This window comes from Lytechinus pictus, chromosome 4 (genome assembly GCF_037042905.1).
Source record: "Lytechinus pictus isolate F3 Inbred chromosome 4, Lp3.0, whole genome shotgun sequence".
NCBI classification, from domain to species: domain Eukaryota; kingdom Metazoa; phylum Echinodermata; class Echinoidea; order Temnopleuroida; family Toxopneustidae; genus Lytechinus; species Lytechinus pictus.
This window is the reverse complement of record NC_087248.1, coordinates 2119904-2141439: the sequence shown is the minus strand read 5'-3', so window position 1 is coordinate 2141439 and position 21536 is coordinate 2119904. Positions and strand designations below refer to the sequence as shown.

General features: G+C 36.8%; 3 protein-coding genes across 5 annotated transcripts in view; 1 reads left to right on the top strand and 2 right to left on the bottom strand.

Annotated features, from left to right (window-relative positions):
• LOC129259186 (homeotic protein empty spiracles-like) overlaps positions 1-1276 on the bottom strand; it is a 12428-nt gene extending 11152 nt beyond the window's left edge. The window contains exon 1 of the mRNA XM_054897488.2: positions 1087-1276. Within this exon, the coding sequence (XP_054753463.2) occupies positions 1087-1149 (63 nt within the window). The 5' untranslated portion in view covers positions 1150-1276. The remainder of the gene's footprint in view (positions 1-1086) is intronic.
• LOC129259185 (lysine-specific histone demethylase 1A-like) lies at positions 448-19744 on the top strand. 3 transcript variants are annotated; one of them, XM_064098065.1, is made up of 15 exons: positions 448-551; positions 1423-1798; positions 4813-4951; positions 5644-5777; positions 6891-6969; positions 7242-7351; positions 7941-8207; positions 8580-8725; positions 9191-9281; positions 9463-9597; positions 10319-10392; positions 11094-11338; positions 15146-15333; positions 15852-16094; positions 16818-19744. In XM_064098065.1, the coding sequence occupies exons 2-15, from the start codon at positions 1424-1426 to the stop codon at positions 17121-17123; spliced, it is 2532 nt and encodes an 843-aa protein (XP_063954135.1). In that variant the 5' UTR covers positions 448-551; position 1423; the 3' UTR covers positions 17124-19744. The 3 variants fall into 3 exon arrangements, with proteins under 3 accessions (XP_063954135.1, XP_063954134.1, XP_054753462.2); XM_064098064.1 differs by lacking the exon at positions 448-551 and adding an exon at positions 1021-1113; XM_054897487.2 differs by lacking the exon at positions 448-551 and having other exon boundaries at positions 1024-1798.
• LOC129259184 (DNA polymerase theta-like) overlaps positions 19679-21536 on the bottom strand; it is a 43429-nt gene continuing 41571 nt past the window's right edge. Inside the window, exon 28 of the mRNA XM_054897486.2 lies at positions 19679-21536. Coding sequence (XP_054753461.2) covers positions 21289-21536 — 248 coding nt within the window. The 3' untranslated portion in view covers positions 19679-21288.

Here is a 21536-nt window from a genome sequence, read left to right as displayed (position 1 = left end):
ACTACAATTTCTTATGCAGGACCTAAATCATGGAATAAATTACCACATAATAAGAAATCAAAATATGCCCTACTTTGAATATGTTTGAAAAAAAAACCTAGTTGAAAATGAATCCTAGAATAAAGTTATCAAAATATGCCTTTTTGAGGGGGGGGGGTTGTCTAGTATGTTATTCTATTTATATTTCTGAATGCCATGTGAATTTTTTTTTTTTTGTATTTTAAACATGTTATTATGTAAAGTACCTTTGGAATAACCCTGATAGGCCTTTGATCGGCATTTGTCAATTCCCACAATTATGATTTCGAACTGAATATGTGTTTTATTGTTGTATATATCTGCATAAACTTATTAAATTTAATGTGGAAATAAGTTTAAATAGAATTTAATCAATGATAGCAATGATAGTAACGGGAATAATAATAATATAATGCCGACGATAAAGGTACGTGATCGATCAAAATTAATAATTAGCGTCGGACATATGCATGTAGAGTTTAAAAGAGTTTCTTTGGTCAAGTTATTATTCTGTTTATATTATGAAAGGTTTGGTAAGTACTCCACCAAAATAATGTCGATCACCACAGTTTGCAGTTCTCAAATCGGCAACGTATTATGATAATGATTAGGTGATTTAATATGATGCCAAATCACCCCGTCTAGCTAGCCTGCTGTTCCGTTTCGACCTGTATGCATCAATGCCGCAGCGAGCCGTACGCAATAGTGAATTGCGAGAGAAACATATATATACCCCGTCATCGCGAAAGAAACATATTTCAAGTTTATACTTTTCGTTAATTTCTTAAGTTGCAATACTCTAGTCTCTATATATCAAATTTCATTTTCTAATGATAATATGTAATTTCCCCTGTAAAATAAATTGGATATCTGCACTATAAGACATTTCAATAATGTTCATCGCAGGACGATCGGAGATATCCACAGCATTATGTCAAATACCGCGCTCTCACACACACATACACACACACACACCCTTTCAATGACGTCCCGAATCTTTATCACACAGTCAGTTCTATTCACAGGTTCAGTCACTGTGAAAAAATATATCGTCAATAGATTTCTTACCCTCATCACTCTCGATGATAAAGATTGGTAAGCGTTGGGAGGCAAATTTCCGGAAGACATCATTTTGATGAATGTGAGATGGGTTTGATATCTTGAAATGCGTCTGAGAAACGAAATTTGACTGACAAATCAACCGGATCACACAATCATGGCGATCAAAATCTAATTTAATTTAGTCATTACCCACAATGCATCACTTGATTGATTTCACCTTCGACCTGAATAATACAACAAAGGATGCTTATGAAAACAGGGCATCGAGGCTAGGGTGAGGGGTTTTCTTGAGCATCGGGATTCGCTTTGTTTAGTCTTATAGTTTGCATTATTTATCTAAAGAATGGAGAAAAAAGACAAGGAATCCGGTGGCAGCACGAACAACAGTGGAGACGAAGGCGCTAAAAAGAGGGAGAAAAATAGCCCTCCGCAGTCAGCGCAGCAAGGCCAGGGCCAGGGGACAGCGACTGCAAGCCTACCCGCCTCGGCCAGCTCCAGCGGGGCAGAACCGAAGACAACCATGACATCCCACGGCCACACTAGCGGTCATGGGAGTGGGAAGTCATCCAGTTCTCAAGCTTTGGGCTCTGGAAAGCATCGTCCAACACCAGTTTACAGCATCATGCCAGTTTCAAGCTATGGATCAAGCCACAAAGGCCATGCCTCCAATGGAAGTGATGAACCTCTCCGAAGAACAAGCAGGAGGAAAAGACCACGGGTAAATTAAAAACAGAAAATTCTTAAAACAAAAAAAATTAATTGGAGGGTAGTTAGGGTGAAAGATAGGAATTTGGATGACCACGTACCTAATGTCTCTTTGTATTGGTCTACAAAGCTTGGATATATTTCTGTAGTGTACTGAGAAAATGAGTGATAATTAAAGTCAAGAGATATTTTTTGCAAGAAAATAGGCAAATTGATTAGGGCCTAATTAAAAAAAAAAGGCTAAAAAGTAGTTCCCGGGCCGGGGGGGGGGGGGGGGGCACTCACATATATTGGTGGCACGGGGACTTGCTGCTATGATGACCCCCTTTTCAGACCTAATTTTCAGTTCTCTTGATACTCCGAATGACAAAACTAAAGTTCCGTTCAGAAGCCACCCCGCTCGCAAGACCCCCGTTAAGAAACATCTCAGTTCACTTGCCCTGCCGAAATTGTCCAGTGTGAGATCCGTATGCGAGAGCTGTACACATGGCATCACAACTCCCTCTGCTAAGCTCTATTCACTGCTAGCGCCCATACATACATGCACAGTGCTAGCGTGCACTGTACCTACTGTACAGTAATCTCGTTCCATACTGTAGACCCTGTTTTTCACACTGCCCAGTATATATTTAGTTCCCAAGACCCCATACATGTATTTTACCCTTGTAGTCAGTTCCTTAGACCCCCATTTCAGGGTTTCATGAGGCACACTTCCATCAAAAAATAATTTGAGTGCCCCCTCCCCCGGGAGTATTGTGCTCTCAGTGACATTGAATTTGATATTAACACGCATTTTGCATTTTTTTATGAGGGAGACTGCACTTCAAGGCCTTTAGTTTTCACAATTTTAGGGCTGTGTGCAGGTGTGCTTTATTTGATAAGAATCATGCAGATCTGAAATCCATTAAGTGAAAAGTCTTGGTCTGATATTGATAAGTGGCTCTTGAACTGCCATCCTGAGAAGCGTAAAGTTTTGACTTTTGGACCTGTGAACAAAATAAAGTGTCAAGTTGCCCTCCCATTTAAAGAAAGGTAACATTGTCTATATCCTAGAGCATGTTGATTCCATAAAGGATCTGGGCATAAATATAGATGGACTTTATTTGATCTATAGAAAATCGTTTCAAAAGCTAACAGACTAGCAGGTTTGGTTAGGAGATCACTTGTTTTTCTGGATGAAGATATTTGTAAGAGACTTCAAGGTTTTTGTGTTCGGCCTCATCTCGAGTATGGTCACGCTGTGTGGAATCCATACAAAGTAAAACATATTGATGCACTTGAGCAGGGGTGGAAATCTCTCCCAAAAGGTAGGGGGGGACAAGGCCCAGGGGCTGGAAAATTTGACAAGCAAAAAAAAAAGGAAAAAAAGGTTATCACCCCAAATTTAAGGTCATTTCGACGAAAATAAATTTGACAAGCAAAAAAAAAAAAGTTACCATCCCAAAAGTAATACATGTTTTATTTCGATTTTGAATGATGTATTTCTTACCATCATAAAAGACCACAAATAGTAGGGGGGACATTTGATATTGTGTCCCCCCTACTATTTAGAGTAGGGGGGACACGTCCCCCCGTCCCCCCTGGGATTTCCGCCCATGCACTTGAGAATGTGCAGAGACAAGCTACTCGCTATGTCCCATCTTTAAAAGGGCTCTCTTACTCAGAGGCGGCGAAATTCAGAACGTCAGGCTCATACAATGAAAGTGGAGGGGCACCTATTGTTTGGCAGACAAAAGGTGCCCCTCCACTTTCTTTGTCTTTCTTACTCTGAGAGATTGAAGAAGCTTAATTTGCCTACTCTTGTTTATAGAGAGGAGCTAGGGTGACATGACAGGGACCTTTAAGATACTCCACAAATATGACCCTGATGTTGCCCCATGTCTGCAACTTAATTCTCACACCAGTACAAGGGGTCATGCGCACAAGGTTAGAGCTTATTAGAATACACGTAAGATAAAGAAAGATATAGAGACTCCCTAATGTCTCATTTTAACCCTAAATCTCCCGGGGTATTTTGATTCTTGTCATTCCCGGGGGGGGGGGGGGGGGGGGGGGCATTATGGCCCCCCCTTAAGATCTCGGCCGCGGATTGCGCGATCACAAGAAAATTTGCATGATGGTAGAGAATGACGTAATCTACGCAGTTGCATTGGTAAATTTCACCGAATTCATATATTTTTATTTTATATGAATTATGCTAATTTATTCATGAAATCATACTTTTTTTCTCTGATTCACTAAATAAAGCTCCTAGAATGCTATTTTTTTGGTGAAAATATTCTTTATAGCATTTCTAACAATTGTGAATGAAAAAAATTCTGGTACCAAGACCGATTTCTTATGTATTTTATTGTTTTTGTAATTTCTTATGTATTTCTTAGTTTTTTTACTTTTTGTTTTTTTATTGTTTTTTCGATGGAAATCGTTCCAGACTTAATTCTGATCATAAACAAGGCAAATTTAATTAAGTTTGATCAGTAAAAGTAGAAATAATGATACATTTATGAATTTTGGCTAATACACAATCTGCATTGGATTTGTACATGAAATCACGTTTATGAGCAATTTGGGGTCTGACATGCACTTACATAATGTTGCTTAATGTCGAGGGGGGCCATTATGGCCCCCCCCCCCCCCGGGAGAATTAGAGTTAAACTAATTTCTAAACTAACCTAAATTTCTTCACCTTTAAATTTTTCAGGTCTCTAATTTTTCTTTGTGTAAAAGTCAAGCTGTCCAGGGGTCACTAGCAAAGAATAAATAAACAGCAGTGAATGGACAGGCTATGAATATCAAAAATGCTGAGAAAATTGATAATATAGCATAGCTTTAACAGTTTACATTTTATCAAGTTGAGCAACTATATGACCCAAATTTGCACAGGATGAATACAGATGACTTTAGATAGTCTACACATTTACTAAATATGCGATCAGACAATAAGTTTTGACACAATTCTTTGGAATAAAATTCTCAGCAGTATTTTTATCTTAAAAAATAACTGGTATTCCTCCAATATCTTTTCAGGTTGAGTATCGGGAAATGGATGAAAAATTGGCGAATCTTTCTGAGGATGAATACTTCTCAGAAGAAGAGAGACAATCCAAGAGAACGGCCAAAAACCCAGAAGAAGAGGAACCGGAAGAAGAGCTGTCTGAACCAAAAGGTATATCAATCTCAAACAATAACATTTGGGAATCTGACATCTACAGGAACTGTGTGACACTGCATTAAGTTAATAGTTTGGAGCAGTGATATACAAGTGGGTGGGGGCTTTGGGTTGGCGGCAGTTGCCCCCTAGAGTTCCATGACTGAGAAAAAAGTATAACAAGAAAGAAAATAAAAGTAAAAGGGTAAATTTTGAAATTAATTTATGGATATTATTTTAAAATTGGTCCCAAAATTTTCAGTTTAAAACAGTAATTTTCTTTTTTACTCGTTAACTTTATTTTTTTTATTGCCTGGTCCTTGATAAAAATTCAATTCATTTTTGTGCAAACTATGTGATGTTTTCTTTGTACTTTCTTATCATCTTGCCTGAAAATGAAATGAATTTATTCTTTCAAGAACATCCTTTAACCAGCTGTGTAATACCCTGATAAAACCAGGTGGGTGTTTCATGAAGCTGTTTGTAAATTACAAATAACTTCATGCATGACTGGTGAACCTTTTCATTCGCTACGTAATAATCCCTATGCAACTGACTAAGCACCTATGAACATGTTCCATTCATGTGTAAAGTCATGCGTAACTTTACAAATATTTTTATGTAACACTCTCTATGCTTGTCAGGACGAGAATCACCATAGTAAACCTAATATTAAGAAATAATTGTTTTTTTTTACTGCCAATGGTCAGGTCTGGAGGGTGCTGCTTTCTCTGCCCGTCTACCCCATGATAAGATGACATCCCAAGAGGCTGCCTGCTTTCCTGATATCATACACAGTCCCATGCAAACCCAGAAACTATTCTTGTACATCAGGAACAGGATTGTAAGTCAACAAGGGTTACAAAGACAACAGTGTCACTGGAATGGTTTGGTGGTCAGACAAAGAGTCTGGGGTCAGGCCATTGTTTGTAAACACAATTGTTCACCACTCCAAAGGTTTATCCGATTAGAATGTTCTGGTGCAACACTTGAAGAAACAGTTTAAAATTGATTCATTATGGATTTATTTATTTATTGGTATATGCACATATATTGACCAGCAGTTGTGCTGAATGGGTCAATTTACAATATCAATACAATATCAATACAATACAAAACAAACATAACAAGTGCAGTAAATATGATTTTTGGCTTAATGATCAAATGGCATCAATGATTATGGAAATCAATTTACATGGAGATATACTGTATGTATTTCTTGAATACAAAGGATGGATAAGAGAAAGAAAAGTGAGGGAGCAGGGAGATAGATGTATTGCAGAATGAGAAACTTGAGACAGGGAGGTCAGAGAGACTAAAGAGGAGACAAAAACCAAGAACATTATAAAAATATTTTGTTAAAATGAATTGCATGTTAAGTGTAGACCTTATGAATATAAAGTCATAATCTCATACAGTGGCATCCTCCCTTAGAAGATATAAGAATAGCAGTAAATGGAGATGAGCCAGCTGCAGATTACAAACGCATGTAAGGCAGTGGCTGTAGCTTTTAAGATGGGGGCTTGATGATCTCTTGACCATGACTTTTTTTTTTCTTTTGTTATTTTTTTTTGGGGGGGTGGGCAGAGGCGTTATGCCTTTTATTATAACTTTTATTGCAAAGAAATCTTGTGAGCAGGAAGTGAAACAACAGCATTGAGTTGTCTTTTAGGGGCTTGTTTTATCCGTTCAGGACAAATATATCTAGCTGCCATCCTTCAAATTTGGAACATGATTTTTCTTTCATTGCCATATTTTTTCTTAATACATCGATATATCAGAAATAGAGCTGTTGAATCTGTAACAAGTTTGTCGGGATAATGAGAATGTAAAAAATTTGTAAGGAGCTTGGATCATATAAGTAAACTTATCATTATTTTGTTATCTGATATCTTTATGAAGAATTAATACTTTGCTAATATTTTCAATTATTTGTTTTCTTCTTATGTATGCACAGCTTCAACTTTGGCTTGAGAACCCTAAAGTACAGCTGACCTGTGAGATTGCCCTTCCTCAAATTGAAGCACCATATAATAGTAAGTTTTTAAGATCTTGGGTATTTTACATTTTGAAATCATTGTGAATTGACATGTATTTTAGTCCTGTGCCGTGCATAAACTTTGTGTAAATTAAGAATACCCCTACCCCTTTCCTAGAGAGAAAAAAAAATACCATGGCTGCTTTATTCAATGTTATCAAGTAGTTTGTGAAATGAATTTGTGAAATACTCTTGGTGTTAGTTTCATTTTCATTTTTGTCAACACTGGATTGTTTGATTTCAAACCGATGTTTTATTTGTTTATTTCAGGTGATGTTCAACTGATCGTACGTGTTCATGCCTATCTAGAAAGGCATGGCTATATTAACTTTGGTGTTTATAAGAGACTCCAACCACCACCACAAAAATCTTCATACAAGGTAAACCCCTTCATAAAATCATAGCAACCATTTTAAGATATCATTGTTACATAGTTTGATCTTGATCCTGTAATTAATTATTGGTTGTTTGCTCATCACCACAAAAATCTTCATGAGATAAATTCCTTGATGAAATTATAGCATTCTTGATATGGGATAGAATGGTTTCAAAGTCTGCTCTTGTTCCTACATGTAATTGTCAGTTTGTTTATTCATTACCCCATGTTTTGGGATGATAACCCATAATTCCTAGTTTAGAAAAAGAAATGCTTTGACTTGTATACGATTATTTGACTCATGAAAGGTCAACTTGAGCAGGGTCTACTTTAATGACTCATACTCAATGTCTTCCCTATTTGCACATTTATGACTTCCAGTAATTTTGTTGCAAGTAAGAAAGATTTCTTTGATTTTTCAGTTGATTCTACCCATCGGCACTATGGAGAGTTGACATTTCAACTTTATGTATTGCATTATTACATTGAGCATTAATGTTGCTAGCTTTACCAAACAATTATCTTGATCTTAACCATCAAAATCATCTTTCACCAAACTTAATTCCATTTGACCCTCCCTCCTTGTATTCTAGGTTATCATTATTGGATCAGGTATAGCTGGGTTGACTGCTGGCAGGCAGCTCCAGACATTCGGTATCGACGTCATCCTCCTTGAAGCTCGAGATCGGGTTGGTGGACGTGTAACAACATACCGCAAGAACAACTATGTGGCTGACCTTGGTGCCATGGTGGTAACTGGCCTTGGTGGAAACCCAATGACCATTATCAGCAAACAGGTCAACATGGAGCTAGCTAAGGTCAAGCAGAAGTGTCCACTCTTTGAGAGTGGTGGCCAGACGGTGAGTGTGACTATGGAATGGCTTGTGGTCAATCTTGTGAGGTTTGAATTTATCTGCTTCATCATTAAAAAGATTGCACAGGTTCATCAACAAAACTTGTCTGTTCAGTCCATTCTTTGTTTTAACCAATGTGCATTTAACTCAAATGAAATATAGTAAATGCCATTACCTTATTTCCAGATCTGTCAAAATTATTGACTTCTTCTTAGTTACATTTTTTTCTGTCAGACAGATATTTCCGATCCCATGAAGTTCAATGTACCAATGTTCAAAGTTACTTGCACCATATCTCACAAGGGATATGTTTTGCTGCGTTCCTCATCTCTGTAACCACAAATTTTCATTGTTTTTGTTTATTTTTGCCCACTGCAGCAAATCCCTAAGGATAAGGATGAGATGGTAGAGAGAGAATTCAATCGGTTACTTGAAGCGACATCGTACCTCTCTCATCAACTAGACTTCAATTACCTCTTAGGCAAACCCGTCTCATTAGGCGAGGCTCTGGAACTAGTCATCAAGTAAGATTATTCTTTTGAGATGTCACCAACTCCAGTAAAACCAGATATAGACCTAATATGCATATGATGCCATAATCGCATAGCGCCCTCCCTCAGAGGATATAGGAATACACATAAACAAGAGTAGTCAGAGATACACCAGCTGTAGATCACCAATGCACGCAAGGCAGTGGCACTGACCTGATCAATGCCTAAAGTCTATAAACTTTAGAATGTTAACACCACAAGAAAGAATACATCACAAACCTTTTGATTTATTTATTTTTTTTTTTTTGTTGGGGTAGAGGGAGCGAAATGATTGATGAATTTAAATATTACCTAGAAACAGTTATTACACATGGAAAACTATTGAGGGCTTGTATCTGTTATATTTTGGATATAAACTTTTATTTACATAGTAGTTGTATGATTTCAAATCACACACCCTTGCACAAGACTTGCAAATGAACCTTGTTTGATCTTTAGATTACAGGAGAAGCAGGTGAAAGAGAAGAAAGGAGATTATCTGAGAAACATTATCAGTCTTCAAGATGAACTCAAGCAAGTACAGTCCAAGGTATGTATCATAATGAATATAGGTATTATTTCATCTTGTTTACATTTCATTGGCTATGAAATAATTTATACTGGACTGTCTAGTTGTTAACTCCCAGATGCCTATAGGAAATATTGTGTTTTGACTCATGTTGATAATGTTGATGACACATTCTCCTTATTCCCTGGCCCCCCTCCCCCAGATATTGTCCTTACAAGATAAGATCAAGGAACTGAACAGACAGCACAAGAAAGCCACAGAGAGCAAACAGACCAGGGACATCACTGCTGAGTTTGTGGTTCGTAGTAAACTCAGAGATCTCAATGCAGCATGCAAGGTTTGTCAAGTTATACCTAACTTTATGTCACAGTCACACCAGTGAAACCGACTCCAGACCGACCCAATGGGTGATTTCAAGTCCGGTGTTGGCCTTGGTGTTGGTATTGAAATTTGGATTGCTTCCCCTAGCTCCAAAACTTATTCAGAGTTTGTAAAACTGATCAAGGTCACATTATTGACATCTCAACAACTAGTGAGTGACTTTTCGGGGCCATCTTCATTTTATGTTTGGTGTTACAATCGTGTAAAAATTGACCTAACACCAACACCAAAAGGTCAACACTGAACTTGAAATCACCAAATGACCTGCCATTGGTTGGTTTTGGGTTTGTTTCATTGGTATGACTGTATGTGGCAAGTCTATTTGTTTCTTCCATCCTTTTCAGTCACATGAGGGTTTTTTATATTTTGAATATTCAGACGTTCATGGTATGCATTCTGACTGTTAACCACAAATGGACTAAAGTTGAATGTTGTGGGTAGGCAATTTAGCCATTTAGCACTGCAGGAAAGACCTATTAAATGCATATATGATATCTTGATGATAGAGGTATTTCATCAAATTATAAAGGCTCAAAATATATCCCTTGAACTGCTATTTTGATACAAAAATATGATATATAATACATGTGTATGACAAGTGAAGTGAATTCATCGTCATCAAAGGATGTCTAGAAAAGAGCGGCTTCAATATAACATTTGAATTTCTTTGGTTTCAGGAGTATGACAATGAGAAAGAGAAACAGAAGGAACTTGAAGAGAAGATCCAGGACTTAGAAAACAATCCACCAAGGTAAAAAAAAACAACTTTAATTGTTCTCTTGTTTGAAAGCAATGGCTAGACAAGTGTCATATTGCATTGCCTTTATCATTAACTATGAGGAATAATTGTCATAATTCCTGAAAATCATGACTCCACCATCTTTCCACCCACAGAACCAAACCTATAATGAACCCAAATAAACAAGCTGCACACTGCATCCATGCTCTGAGGCCCACAACTCTCCTATCTGAATGTAAAAGCAGATTATAAAAGATTGTTTTACTTATGTTTATGTGATAGATACAAACTTGTTTGCTTATTCAAACTTGTTTGCTTATTCAAGCAAAAGTGTTATTGGCAAGCAAGCACACGTTTGGTGCAATGTTAATCTCTTTGCGCCCAAGAACCCATGCAAGTTTGTGAAGCTGCAGGCCCAAGATAGTTGGGACAATGAATTATTATGTCCCCTTTTTAAAATGAGAATTACCCTGGAAATGCCAGGTAACATACAAATTGTTAATGTGATCTCTTATTCCGCTGTCATGAGATAGTTGAAATGCATTGGAGAATCTGATCCTTAGGCTATTACATACATGCTAACTCTTTAGTGATATTTCAACTATCATTTTTGTATTTGTATTTCATTGTATCTTTTTTTCCTAAAATCAAACAAATAAAAACAAATCATAAGAAATGAATAGAAATAATCTCTTCCCCCTCCCTCTCACCAGCGATGTTTACCTCTCATCTCGGGACCGTCAAATCCTTGACTGGCACTTTGCTAATCTAGAGTTTGCCAATGCCACGCCCCTCTCCACCCTATCCCTCAAACACTGGGATCAGGACGATGACTTTGAGTTCTCAGGAAGTCATCTGACCGTTCGTAATGGCTATTCCTGCGTCCCAGTGGCCTTGTCCGAGGGATTGGACATCAAGCTCAATACCGTGGTCAGACAGATCAATTACACATCTACAGGTCTGTATTCATTTGAGGTTTAAAGGGAGCGTGACATTGTGAATCCTGTGAGCAAGATTAGATGGTTCTTATGTGACACGACAATTGCTCCTGCGACAATTGCTTTGGGCTTAAGTTTGTCTAAGATGTAGGGTTAGGGTTGCAATAGGGGTTTATGATAGGTATAGGGTTAGGGTTAGGATTGGGAATAGTGTTAAACCCAGGGTTGAAGTTGGGTCATTCGATTAGTGTTTGGAATTTAGAGCAGAGCAATTGTCGCCGGAGAAAATGTCATGAAACCAGTTCTGAATGCTTGAACTAATTAGGTGATTGTTACAAGTACCTTGGTACTTTCATGCTAAGCCAGTAGTCTTGTCTGCAGGTTTCATGATGATACAATACCTTGAAATGAATTTGATAAATGCTGTTCAGTATCTTTGAATAGATGAATGAATGAGTGGAGAAATAAATCAGTGATCTCGTTGATGTTAGATTAATAACAGTGGGTAATGAACAGACAAATCGTGATTAAGACAAGAGAGAGAGAGATTGAGAGAGGAAAAAATCTCTAAGAGAGTATATGTAAGCACCATATAAAAAGAGTTAATCTTTCATTAAGTAGTCCCCTGTTTTACCAACAGATACATTTTCCAATTATTGAAAGGAACTTAGGAACCAAAAATTGCAACTTTTACATACTTGTATCTTTGATTCTTCTAATATGAGTTTTCAATATGAATTGATTACGAATGAGAAATAAACTCTTGACGAATATGAATGTCTTTTACCATTAGCATAATATTAAAATACATTTCATTTTTTATAGTGCCTTTGCATCAACTATACAAAGAAAGAGATTTGATTTACACTCAATTTATACTAACATATGGAAGAAGTAAAGTAAGAAGAAGAAGGTAATGGGATGCTAGCCTTTTTGTCCTAAGTGGGTAAGCCAAATCTAAAGCAAATTAGGAATGGGTACAAAATCTCAAAAATTCATCCATTCAATTCCGGAGCAGGCTATTCCATAGCCAAATTTTGCATTGTACTATTGCATGTGATCAATACACTGGTGTGACTAGCCTCAAGGAAAGCAGACTTGTCCAAGTGATGCGCTTAATATTGAATATGTATTGCACAAAATATTTACCACTTTCTGAAATTTAATTTTATTTGCAGACTAGCAAAAATAAGAATAAGAAGGCCACCCAGCTAATAAGTAAGAAAATCTGATTGTGACCATGTTATTTGAATGATCTTACTTGAAAAAAACCCAGTAGATTTTAATGGAGAATGAAACCCTTGGGAATATTTAGATTATAGAAACGAAAATGGAGAGAAGCCATTTGAAAACAAGTTTCACCAAGATCGTTAACATAAAATAAGAAAGTTATCAAAGTTAGAAAGGTCAAAATTTACTTCTGCGGCACTCCTCAAATTGCTTCAGAAGAGGAAGTTGTGTAGAGCTCTCAAAATATTTGCAATTTTTTTTTCACTTTGTCTCCATTATTTCTAAAGATACCCCTTGTCTTTATGTGAAGTGAACATATGTTGTGTGAAATAAATTTTACCATGATATATCTTGAGCTATGGAGACCAGCTCACCTTGAGAGATGGGGGGGGGGGGGTGAATATGACTCTGTACAAACATGTGGAGAGTGCACTAGCCGATTATAAGATTGCAATTGAAAGGAATTTGAAATTGAAACTTTTCAAACTTTCCTAGATAGCTCATTTCGAAATCGATTTCAATTGAACTTTTAAAAGAAATTTCTTCTCTCTATCCTTTATTTCCTCCCATTATTTAATTTTCCTTTGCTGATACAGATAAGCTGTCTGGAGAACTGGACAACAAGAATCACTTGTTTATCTGTAGCCTTAATATTTTCTTAGAATTTGGATTGAACTTATTCAGCATGATTAAGGGGATTATCTTGTGAGGTTTCATTTTATCCTAGAAATTTGTTGCATGAAAACACCACCTGAAATGTTATGTCTTTGAAAGCTTAATTACACTGTACATGTCCATTTTAGGGCAGGCGTGGTCTCACTGATTGTTAAAACATAATACAAATAATAAGGCGCTATGACCTCCATAGCTTCCTCTGATAGCGTGTGTGTTTCAGCGTAGGAAATAAATGAAGGCGAACAGCGATTTCGCCCTCATTAATTGCAATAGCTTATTTGATTAAGTATTTAGTCCTTTATGTAATTATTCAATAGTAGTTGATAGGATCTATAATTTCAAATGTGGCCCAAAACTCAATAATTTCTTATTTTTACATAGGCCTAGTCATTAACAAGACTAATAGCTTTTCAGGGATAGGATTTTCCAGAAGTGGTATCACAGTCTGGTACACATTTTTTATACAGGGTGTTTCTAAAAAAAGGTATCCGAAGTTCAAAGGTCAGCTTTATCAAGAATACATGATTTATTCTTGTAATTTCTGTTTTACATAACTGAGTAATTCATAAACTTTAATTTTACACCTACCTTGTGTCACAATTGTCAAGGATCACAGAGTTATGGCCCATCAAAGGCGAAAGGTGCAATACCCACTTTTCCTAAGTTTGGGGTTTTAATGCACATGCACGAAACCCACCTTGTTGTAGGGTTTTGGTGTCATCAGAGATTTTTCCTGCAAATTTCATTGAAATGTTAACCTTCTTATAACCTTTTTGCGAGTAAATACATAACTAGTGTCTATCTTCAATTTTGGTTCAGCGCATTCTTGGTGGCTTGCAGGCACATGTTTAGCATAAGATAAATGTTTTTCATCACAATCTCGCAATGAGCACTGCGAAAACGTTTAAGGTGTTGGTGCAAAAGTAAGGGGTGAACGACATGTTCAATAGAGATTGAAGATAGGCAGTTAATATGTAAATGCCAGTAACTCACAAAAAGTTAACAGAGGGGATAGCATTTCACTGAAATTTGGAAGGAAAACTGATGAAACAAGGACGTTACAACAAGGTGGGTTTCGTGCATGTACATGAAAACCCAAAACTTGGAAAAGGTGGACTTTGTACCTTTCACCTTTGATAGACCATACCTTTGTGGCCCTTGACAATTGTGACGCAAGGAAGGTGTCAAATTAAAGTTGATTAGTTACTCAATTATGTAAAATAGCAATCACAAGAATAAATTATTTATTTTTTATATAGCTGACGTTTGAACTTCGGTTACCCTTTTTTTAAGAAACACCCTGTACATGGCTGCATTATGGAATGACTTACCATCAGACAAGTAACCAACCATGGCACGCACAAACAAATCTTTACAACCGGAACTTTGCTGAAGTCTTCTCCACCTTTACCAAAACTGTTTAACAAATTTGGGAATTTAGATCATTCCTGGTGTATTTTTGTATGCCCTAAATCATCAAGATGAATTATTAAAAAGATGTGAAAATAACCAGGATTCCTTTTTTTTAAGCATCACCAAAGATTTTGAATCTTTGTTGTGCATTTACATGTATGCCGATATGAGATCATTTTGTCCTAAAACTGTATTAGGCATACTGAGATCACACACACAGGGGAGGCAGGGATCAATTGGCCATAGTTTGGATCACAGGTGACCCATTTTAGACATTTTCATGAATGAGTGGAATTATCAAATATCTGACAAGTCTCCTTGATTATGATTGGCTCAAAACAGCGTTACTGTGGTAACTGTTGGATAAAACATGACTTGTCACATAAAACATCTGACAAGTCCTTTCATGAAACTCACCCCGGTTCTGGTTGATATCATTTGCTTGTTTTTCACTATGCTAATGTTTTCCAATCTCTTAATAATTCCATGTTTCATTGAATATGTTTCAGGTGTAGAGGTGGTAACCCAGAGCATCAAAGGTCAGAGTGGTAGCACTACATTCAAGGCTGATGCTGCCCTCTGTACCCTTCCTCTAGGAGTCCTCAAGCAAGCTCCACCCGTAGTCCACTTCTCACCTCCTCTACCGGAGTGGAAGACAAGTGCAGTACAGAGAATGGGATATGGTAATCTTAATAAGGTAGGTATACTGAACATCCTTGGAAAATGCACCCCTCCCTCTCCATGTTCAAAAATGATTTTTTAAGTTTTACAGCATGTTAAAACACCATCCAGATGTGAATGCTAGAGTATGTATGTCATTGCTTAAACAAAAGCATTGTTTGGAACATTAAAACTGAATTTCATTTGATGGTTTCATGTTATGCCAAGCATGTCCTCTCCTCTGCTTAGTATTAATTTTTCTAAGAGATATTTTATGCCATTGCATTGACAGCAAGATCACATTCAATTTGCTGTAATATTTGTAGGAAGTCCCAGTTTTGTCTGTGGCCTCCTTTGTTTTTAAATTAGGGCTGATGTTGTTTTTGATGGTGATCTCATTAAAAAAAGAATATATGCACCAATCAAAATTATCTTATAATATCACTATAATGTTTTATTTTTTTATTTCAGTATGTAAGGCCTTATATGGCCTGTTTTGTACCACTTGTTGAAGGAAAAAATATTTCACTAAAGTCAATGTTGCTTCTTTATCAGGTGGTGCTGTGTTTTGACAAGTGTTTCTGGGACCCAGTCATCAATCTGTTTGGTCACGTTGGAAGCACCACTGCCAGCCGCGGGGAGCTGTTCCTCTTTTGGAATCTCTACAAAGCTCCTGTTCTTCTAGCCCTGGTGGCCGGTGAGGCTGCTCAGATCATGGAGAATGTCAGTGATGATGTCATTGTTGGTCGATGTCTCACTGTTCTCAGGGGTATCTTTGGAAACAATGCTGTACCACAGGTAAGATGATGTCTCCTGAACAGGACATTCTTATAACGCAGCTTATGATGATGATGCACAGCGCAGATCGTCATTTTGGATAAGGGGTTGTCTTTCCCCATATTGATTGAATTTAAGCAAACAGTCCCACTAATTCTTAATGACAATTGACTTTCATACAGTTCCTGATACACCAAATGACACCTCTAAGTTTTTTACAAATTATTACTACCCTGGTCATCTGATTCTGGCTTTCCCACACATAATGTGGGCACTATCCTGACTAATTGCTTTTGTTTCCAAAAACATAAACTAGCAGATCAAGGAGAAAGTAAGAAAGCTTGACCTCAAGACAGAGATCCGCATTCTAGATAACTTTTTGTGCTCTGCATTTTCCACCCTCTACACTAGATCCGGCCAATAACCAGATACCAAAGATCTAGAGTCCATGTTTGAAAGTGCATGCACATATCAGTATTAATTTTTAATATATTTGAGCAGGCTTGCCATACAAATTTTTAAGGAATTAGGGAGAGCCCTTCTACTGAATCCATGCCTAATACATCCTGCAACTGATGTCGGGCTTGTGTCGAAGAATTCATTTACCTGTTTGACAAAATACTGAACTAATGAACATGATTTGTCAGCAGTTTGATAAACCCTGCAAAACCCACCATTGAGCAATTTATGATTAAATTCTTCCTGTTTCGTAACATCAAATTCATTTTTGTTGTCCCTATCCAGCCCAAAGATGCTGTGGTAACCCGTTGGCGTGCAGACCCATGGTCCAGAGGATCCTACTCATATGTTGCTGCAGGATCGTCAGGCAACGACTACGATCTGATGGCCACACCTGTGACTCCTAAACCCATCGTGCCTGGAGTGCCACCCCAGGCCAATAACCTCCCAAGGCTCTTCTTTGCAGGTGAACACACCATCAGGAACTACCCAGCCACTGTCCATGGTGCTCTCCTGAGTGGTCTTCGGGAGGCAGGACGCATTGCTGATCAGTTCCTAGGATCCCCTTATGCTCCACCGGCTAGGAGATAATTCAGACTTTGAAAAAACAGTGGCGGCCCTGAATATTGAAATGTGCAACACATCAGGATGTGCTGAAATGTACATGTAATTGGTGTGTTGATCCTATTCTCTGCTGGATATTCTTGCAAGTTTTATAGTCATTAGCTAGAACTGACTGCTACATATTTTTCGTGGGATTTGTCATGAACATCTTTTCTTCAACTTCTACCTGGAAGACATGAAGCTGGACTCTAAGCCAAGGGAAATGCCAATATTCATTATTGATTGATCATATTAAATAGTTGTGCTAGGGGAAATAGAATTACCTTCTGCTCTGTGTGAGCAAATCAACTGTGGCATATCCTGGAATAGCCAGTGTTACTAAACTGTATCCAAAGTATATATTTAGAATAGTCTCTTCAAGCATTGTAGCATTGTAACCTTGCTGTTCATTTTCAAGAAGTAGACTTTATTTTGATTTTTTTTCCAGAGCACAAGCTTGAAATGGAATTGGATTTCATGATCTTTCTCTCAAGCTATGAATCAAGTCACACATTTGATTTATTTTATCTCGATTTGCTGAGATATGAATTGCATTAATTATGAACTCAGTAAGAACTAGTGTTAAGCGCAGAGCGCTTCTTCAGTATTGCCTGTTGAACAAATGTAGTTCACTTATCATATGCTACTAAGTTGCCTTACTGGCATCAGACTTATCAGAGGCCTCTCGGAGAAAGAGTGGTGTTTAAACACAATCATAGAAATCAGATGCAAGTCCGAATGCTTATATTGATTGGTTGGAAATCAAATTGAATTTTTAGTGTTATATCTCTATCTGCAACAGTCTCCAAATTGAGTTACCTACCACTTCTTACTGCAATAGCCAGTGTTCGTTCACATTATGTAAAGACATTGTATGACCAAGACCTAGAAACGGCCCTCTTGTTGGTAGGCATGTGATTTGTTAGAGCAAAGCACATAAATTGATGGACCTCTGTATTCGTGCAAACCTTTGCTCAGGAACGTACCTCTGACATAAGGTGGCAAAACAACATAGGCCAACTGATTTAAAAATAAGATCAACATTACTTGCTTGCCTTTTCAAATAGTTATTGATAGGTGATCTATCAAATTCTAAGGATATGCCCCTATCAATTCTGTAAATGAAATTGTAAAGTGTATATATTTTTTGTAAGGCATGCTGAATGTCACTATTTTACATTTGTTATTATTATATCAGGGTGATCATATTAGTGTGTTCTTCAATCTAATGATGCAGTTTGAGTCTCATTATTTTGGTACTATTGTTACTAGTATTTGTTGTAACAAACCCATAAACAAATATGTACTCCTGGAAAAATAAAAATACAATTTTTGCGAAAATCTTCAAGTGTGATCAGCCGGGATGAAGTCAAGCGTAGAAGTTCTAAGTCACAAGCTGCTTGAAAAAAAAAAATTATCCCATGAACTTGACTAGGCTGACTCAATCTCTTGGTCTTACTTCATAAAACTTGTTATACAATGCGTATAGAAAAAGGTATTCCAGGGAGTGATTACCAGAGATTAGTTGTCAAAATTTGTATTAACTTCATTTTGATATGCACTGGAATAACAAGTTACAATAACATCTCAAAGCTTATGAAACTGGTCAATTTGATTGGCTGAATTTAAACTTCTGCATTTGTTATGAAACATGACCTCAATATTCAGAAATAATGCACAGGTGCAGCGATATCTAACAGACTAGAAATTAATCATGTATGGCAGGATCCAACAATTCTTTATTTAAGAAGTGATAATCAATTTGCAACAAAACAAATTGATTTATGAATTAAGTTTATTCAATGAATAACATGTGCAAGGAGAGCTTCATGAAGTTAGTTACATTCTCAAATGAGAACTACATGTAATAAAAAGCCTCATGTTGCATGTATTTTTTATCGTTTTAAAGCCCATATCACACTTATTTCGAATCAGCAGAAATCAAGCAGAAGCTGGAAAGAAAAAAATATTCAAAAAATCTAGAAATTTTTGGGAGGAACTTATGAATTCACCAAACTGGAGTTGAAATTCAGTAAATTGACCAGGTGTATCATCATACACTAGTCAAAATGAACCGCAATGGAGTCAGATTGATAATTCGTGCTACGTTCTTGGACATTCTAAATATCCTGACTGCATTCGAAATATTTTTGTCATTTCTTTTGGCCGTCCCGAAGGTTTTGGTCATGTTCAAAACATTCGAGGGATATTTTCGAACAGTGTTCGAAGTAGATTTAAATGACCAACCGGTGGTCAAACAATAGTCCTTTCATTCAGGCCAATTCTGCTTGATTCGGAATAAGTGTGATGGGGGCTTAATATTTAGCATGAGGTCAACACTTTTTGAGAAACAAAATTTGTTAAAAGGTTAAGATCAGGGCCATTCATAAATAGTTGCAATCGATTGAAAATATTGGTTGTATCTCATGATGTTACTTGGTCCTTGGTTTATGAAAATCTCAATCCACATGGTCACTGAGTGAATGTTACTTACATTGATGTACCATATCACTTGAATTAATGAAGCAAGCACACATTTGTCATTCATTCCAATATTTCATGTATTTATTGACTCTTGTCGTTGAAAATAAATGTTAACAACAAAAGCATTTGGTTGCATACATTTGCAGTAGTATTCTCTTTATGACTTGTAAATTGAATGTAAGTAAGAAGCAGTGCAAATATTGAATTATTGAATACCGAATGATACATTGCAAATTTGAGACACGTACATGTAGTGCAGAAATTTCAGAAAAATCATTTTTGCCAGAGTACATGCATGTAATTGATAACCAAAATGAACAAAAAAACATGAATAGTGAAAAACAGATCGAAATTATTCAAAATATACAATTCATTCAAATGATATAACTTATATAGGAATATATTTAAAAAATGAAAAATAGATGCAAAAGGTATTATTACATGCATAGTTCATTTCATAATAGACTTTGGTATTCAGTGATGTACATACAAATTCAATTTGACCACATCAATTCACAACGGACTTGAAATTATTTAAAATTGCAACATATTAAATTGAATATAAATACTTAGTTGATTTAATTGCATGGTCGTAGAATGTGTGCACATTATATATGTGCACACAGCTATCCTTGAAATGGAATTCTATATGAAGCACATAGAGTAACACAGATAATAATAATAATAAACAGTTCTTGTATAGCGCATATCACGATTATGAATAAATGTTTCTATGCGCTTCCAAAGGACAGATAGATAAAGAGATGACAGGGTTAGGGGTTGGTTAAAAAGAGAGTGATCTTGAGTAATTTTCATGGGGGGGGGGGAAGAAGTTGTGTTCAAACCAGACCTTTATTTGACTTTGGATAATACAAAAACCTTGTAGAATATAGTCAAAGATATGAACGTGGCACTATCCCTATCCTCTCCACCCTCGTCTATGTTATACTAGATATTTCATAATTTAGTACAATTTAGTAACACAAATAGCAGGCTTATATACCTTTTTTCAAATATATTCCAAAGCCAGTCTCAAACTATGCAATTGACTGACTGGATTTTAATAGATTAGATACGTAGTTTCAAATTGTAAATTGTGCCTGACCTAGTCGAAAATATTGAAATTTATTTCGATTTTTAGCATTCAAGTCAGAAATATGACAAAATCTAACACCAGTCACAGGCCAGCTGTGATCAATGTGGCATCAATGCGCTTTTCATTCTTAAGCACATTCTTTTTGTAATTGTCCAAAACGTGACAGGCCATGGCACTCTGCAATCTCATGAATCAATTCATAATATACATGAAAAAAAATTACCTTGTAAACATTTCATCAAATATCTTCTCACAATTTCTTTAAAACATCCAGTCACAGTTATTCACACAGTGTTGGGCTAAAGCCACCTTAAAAAGTTTGTATCATGTCTGATTAATGATAAAAAGATGTAGGGCAGGAAGACCCAGCTCTAACTTTTGGTAAGGTACCTAATTAAAAGGAAGATGGCATTCTCCAGTGTTGTCAGAATCAGCTGTGTCATCAATCCACACCCCCCTCCTGAAAATTATAATACTTAATCACTTATCCCCTGCAGAAAGCAATCCAAATGGCTTAATTGCTCTCTTGAGCATGTGCCATTAGCTGTGCCATCTTTTCATCACGCTCCCTCATCATAAGTCCATTTCTTCAAGTGTTCCCCACGTCGGTCCAACCTTCAGTTTGACAGGTAGTCTCACAGAGAGTTTGATGGCATTCTCCATCTCAGTCTTTATCAGCTGTGCCACTTCATCAACATCCTCCCCTCGGACTTCATAGATAAGTTCATCATGAAGCTGTAGAACAAGGAATGCTCCTGAGGGAGTGAATCCAGTGTTAGAGGTCTGGAGTCTTCTGCTCTTCCGACGGCTAGGTGCTATAC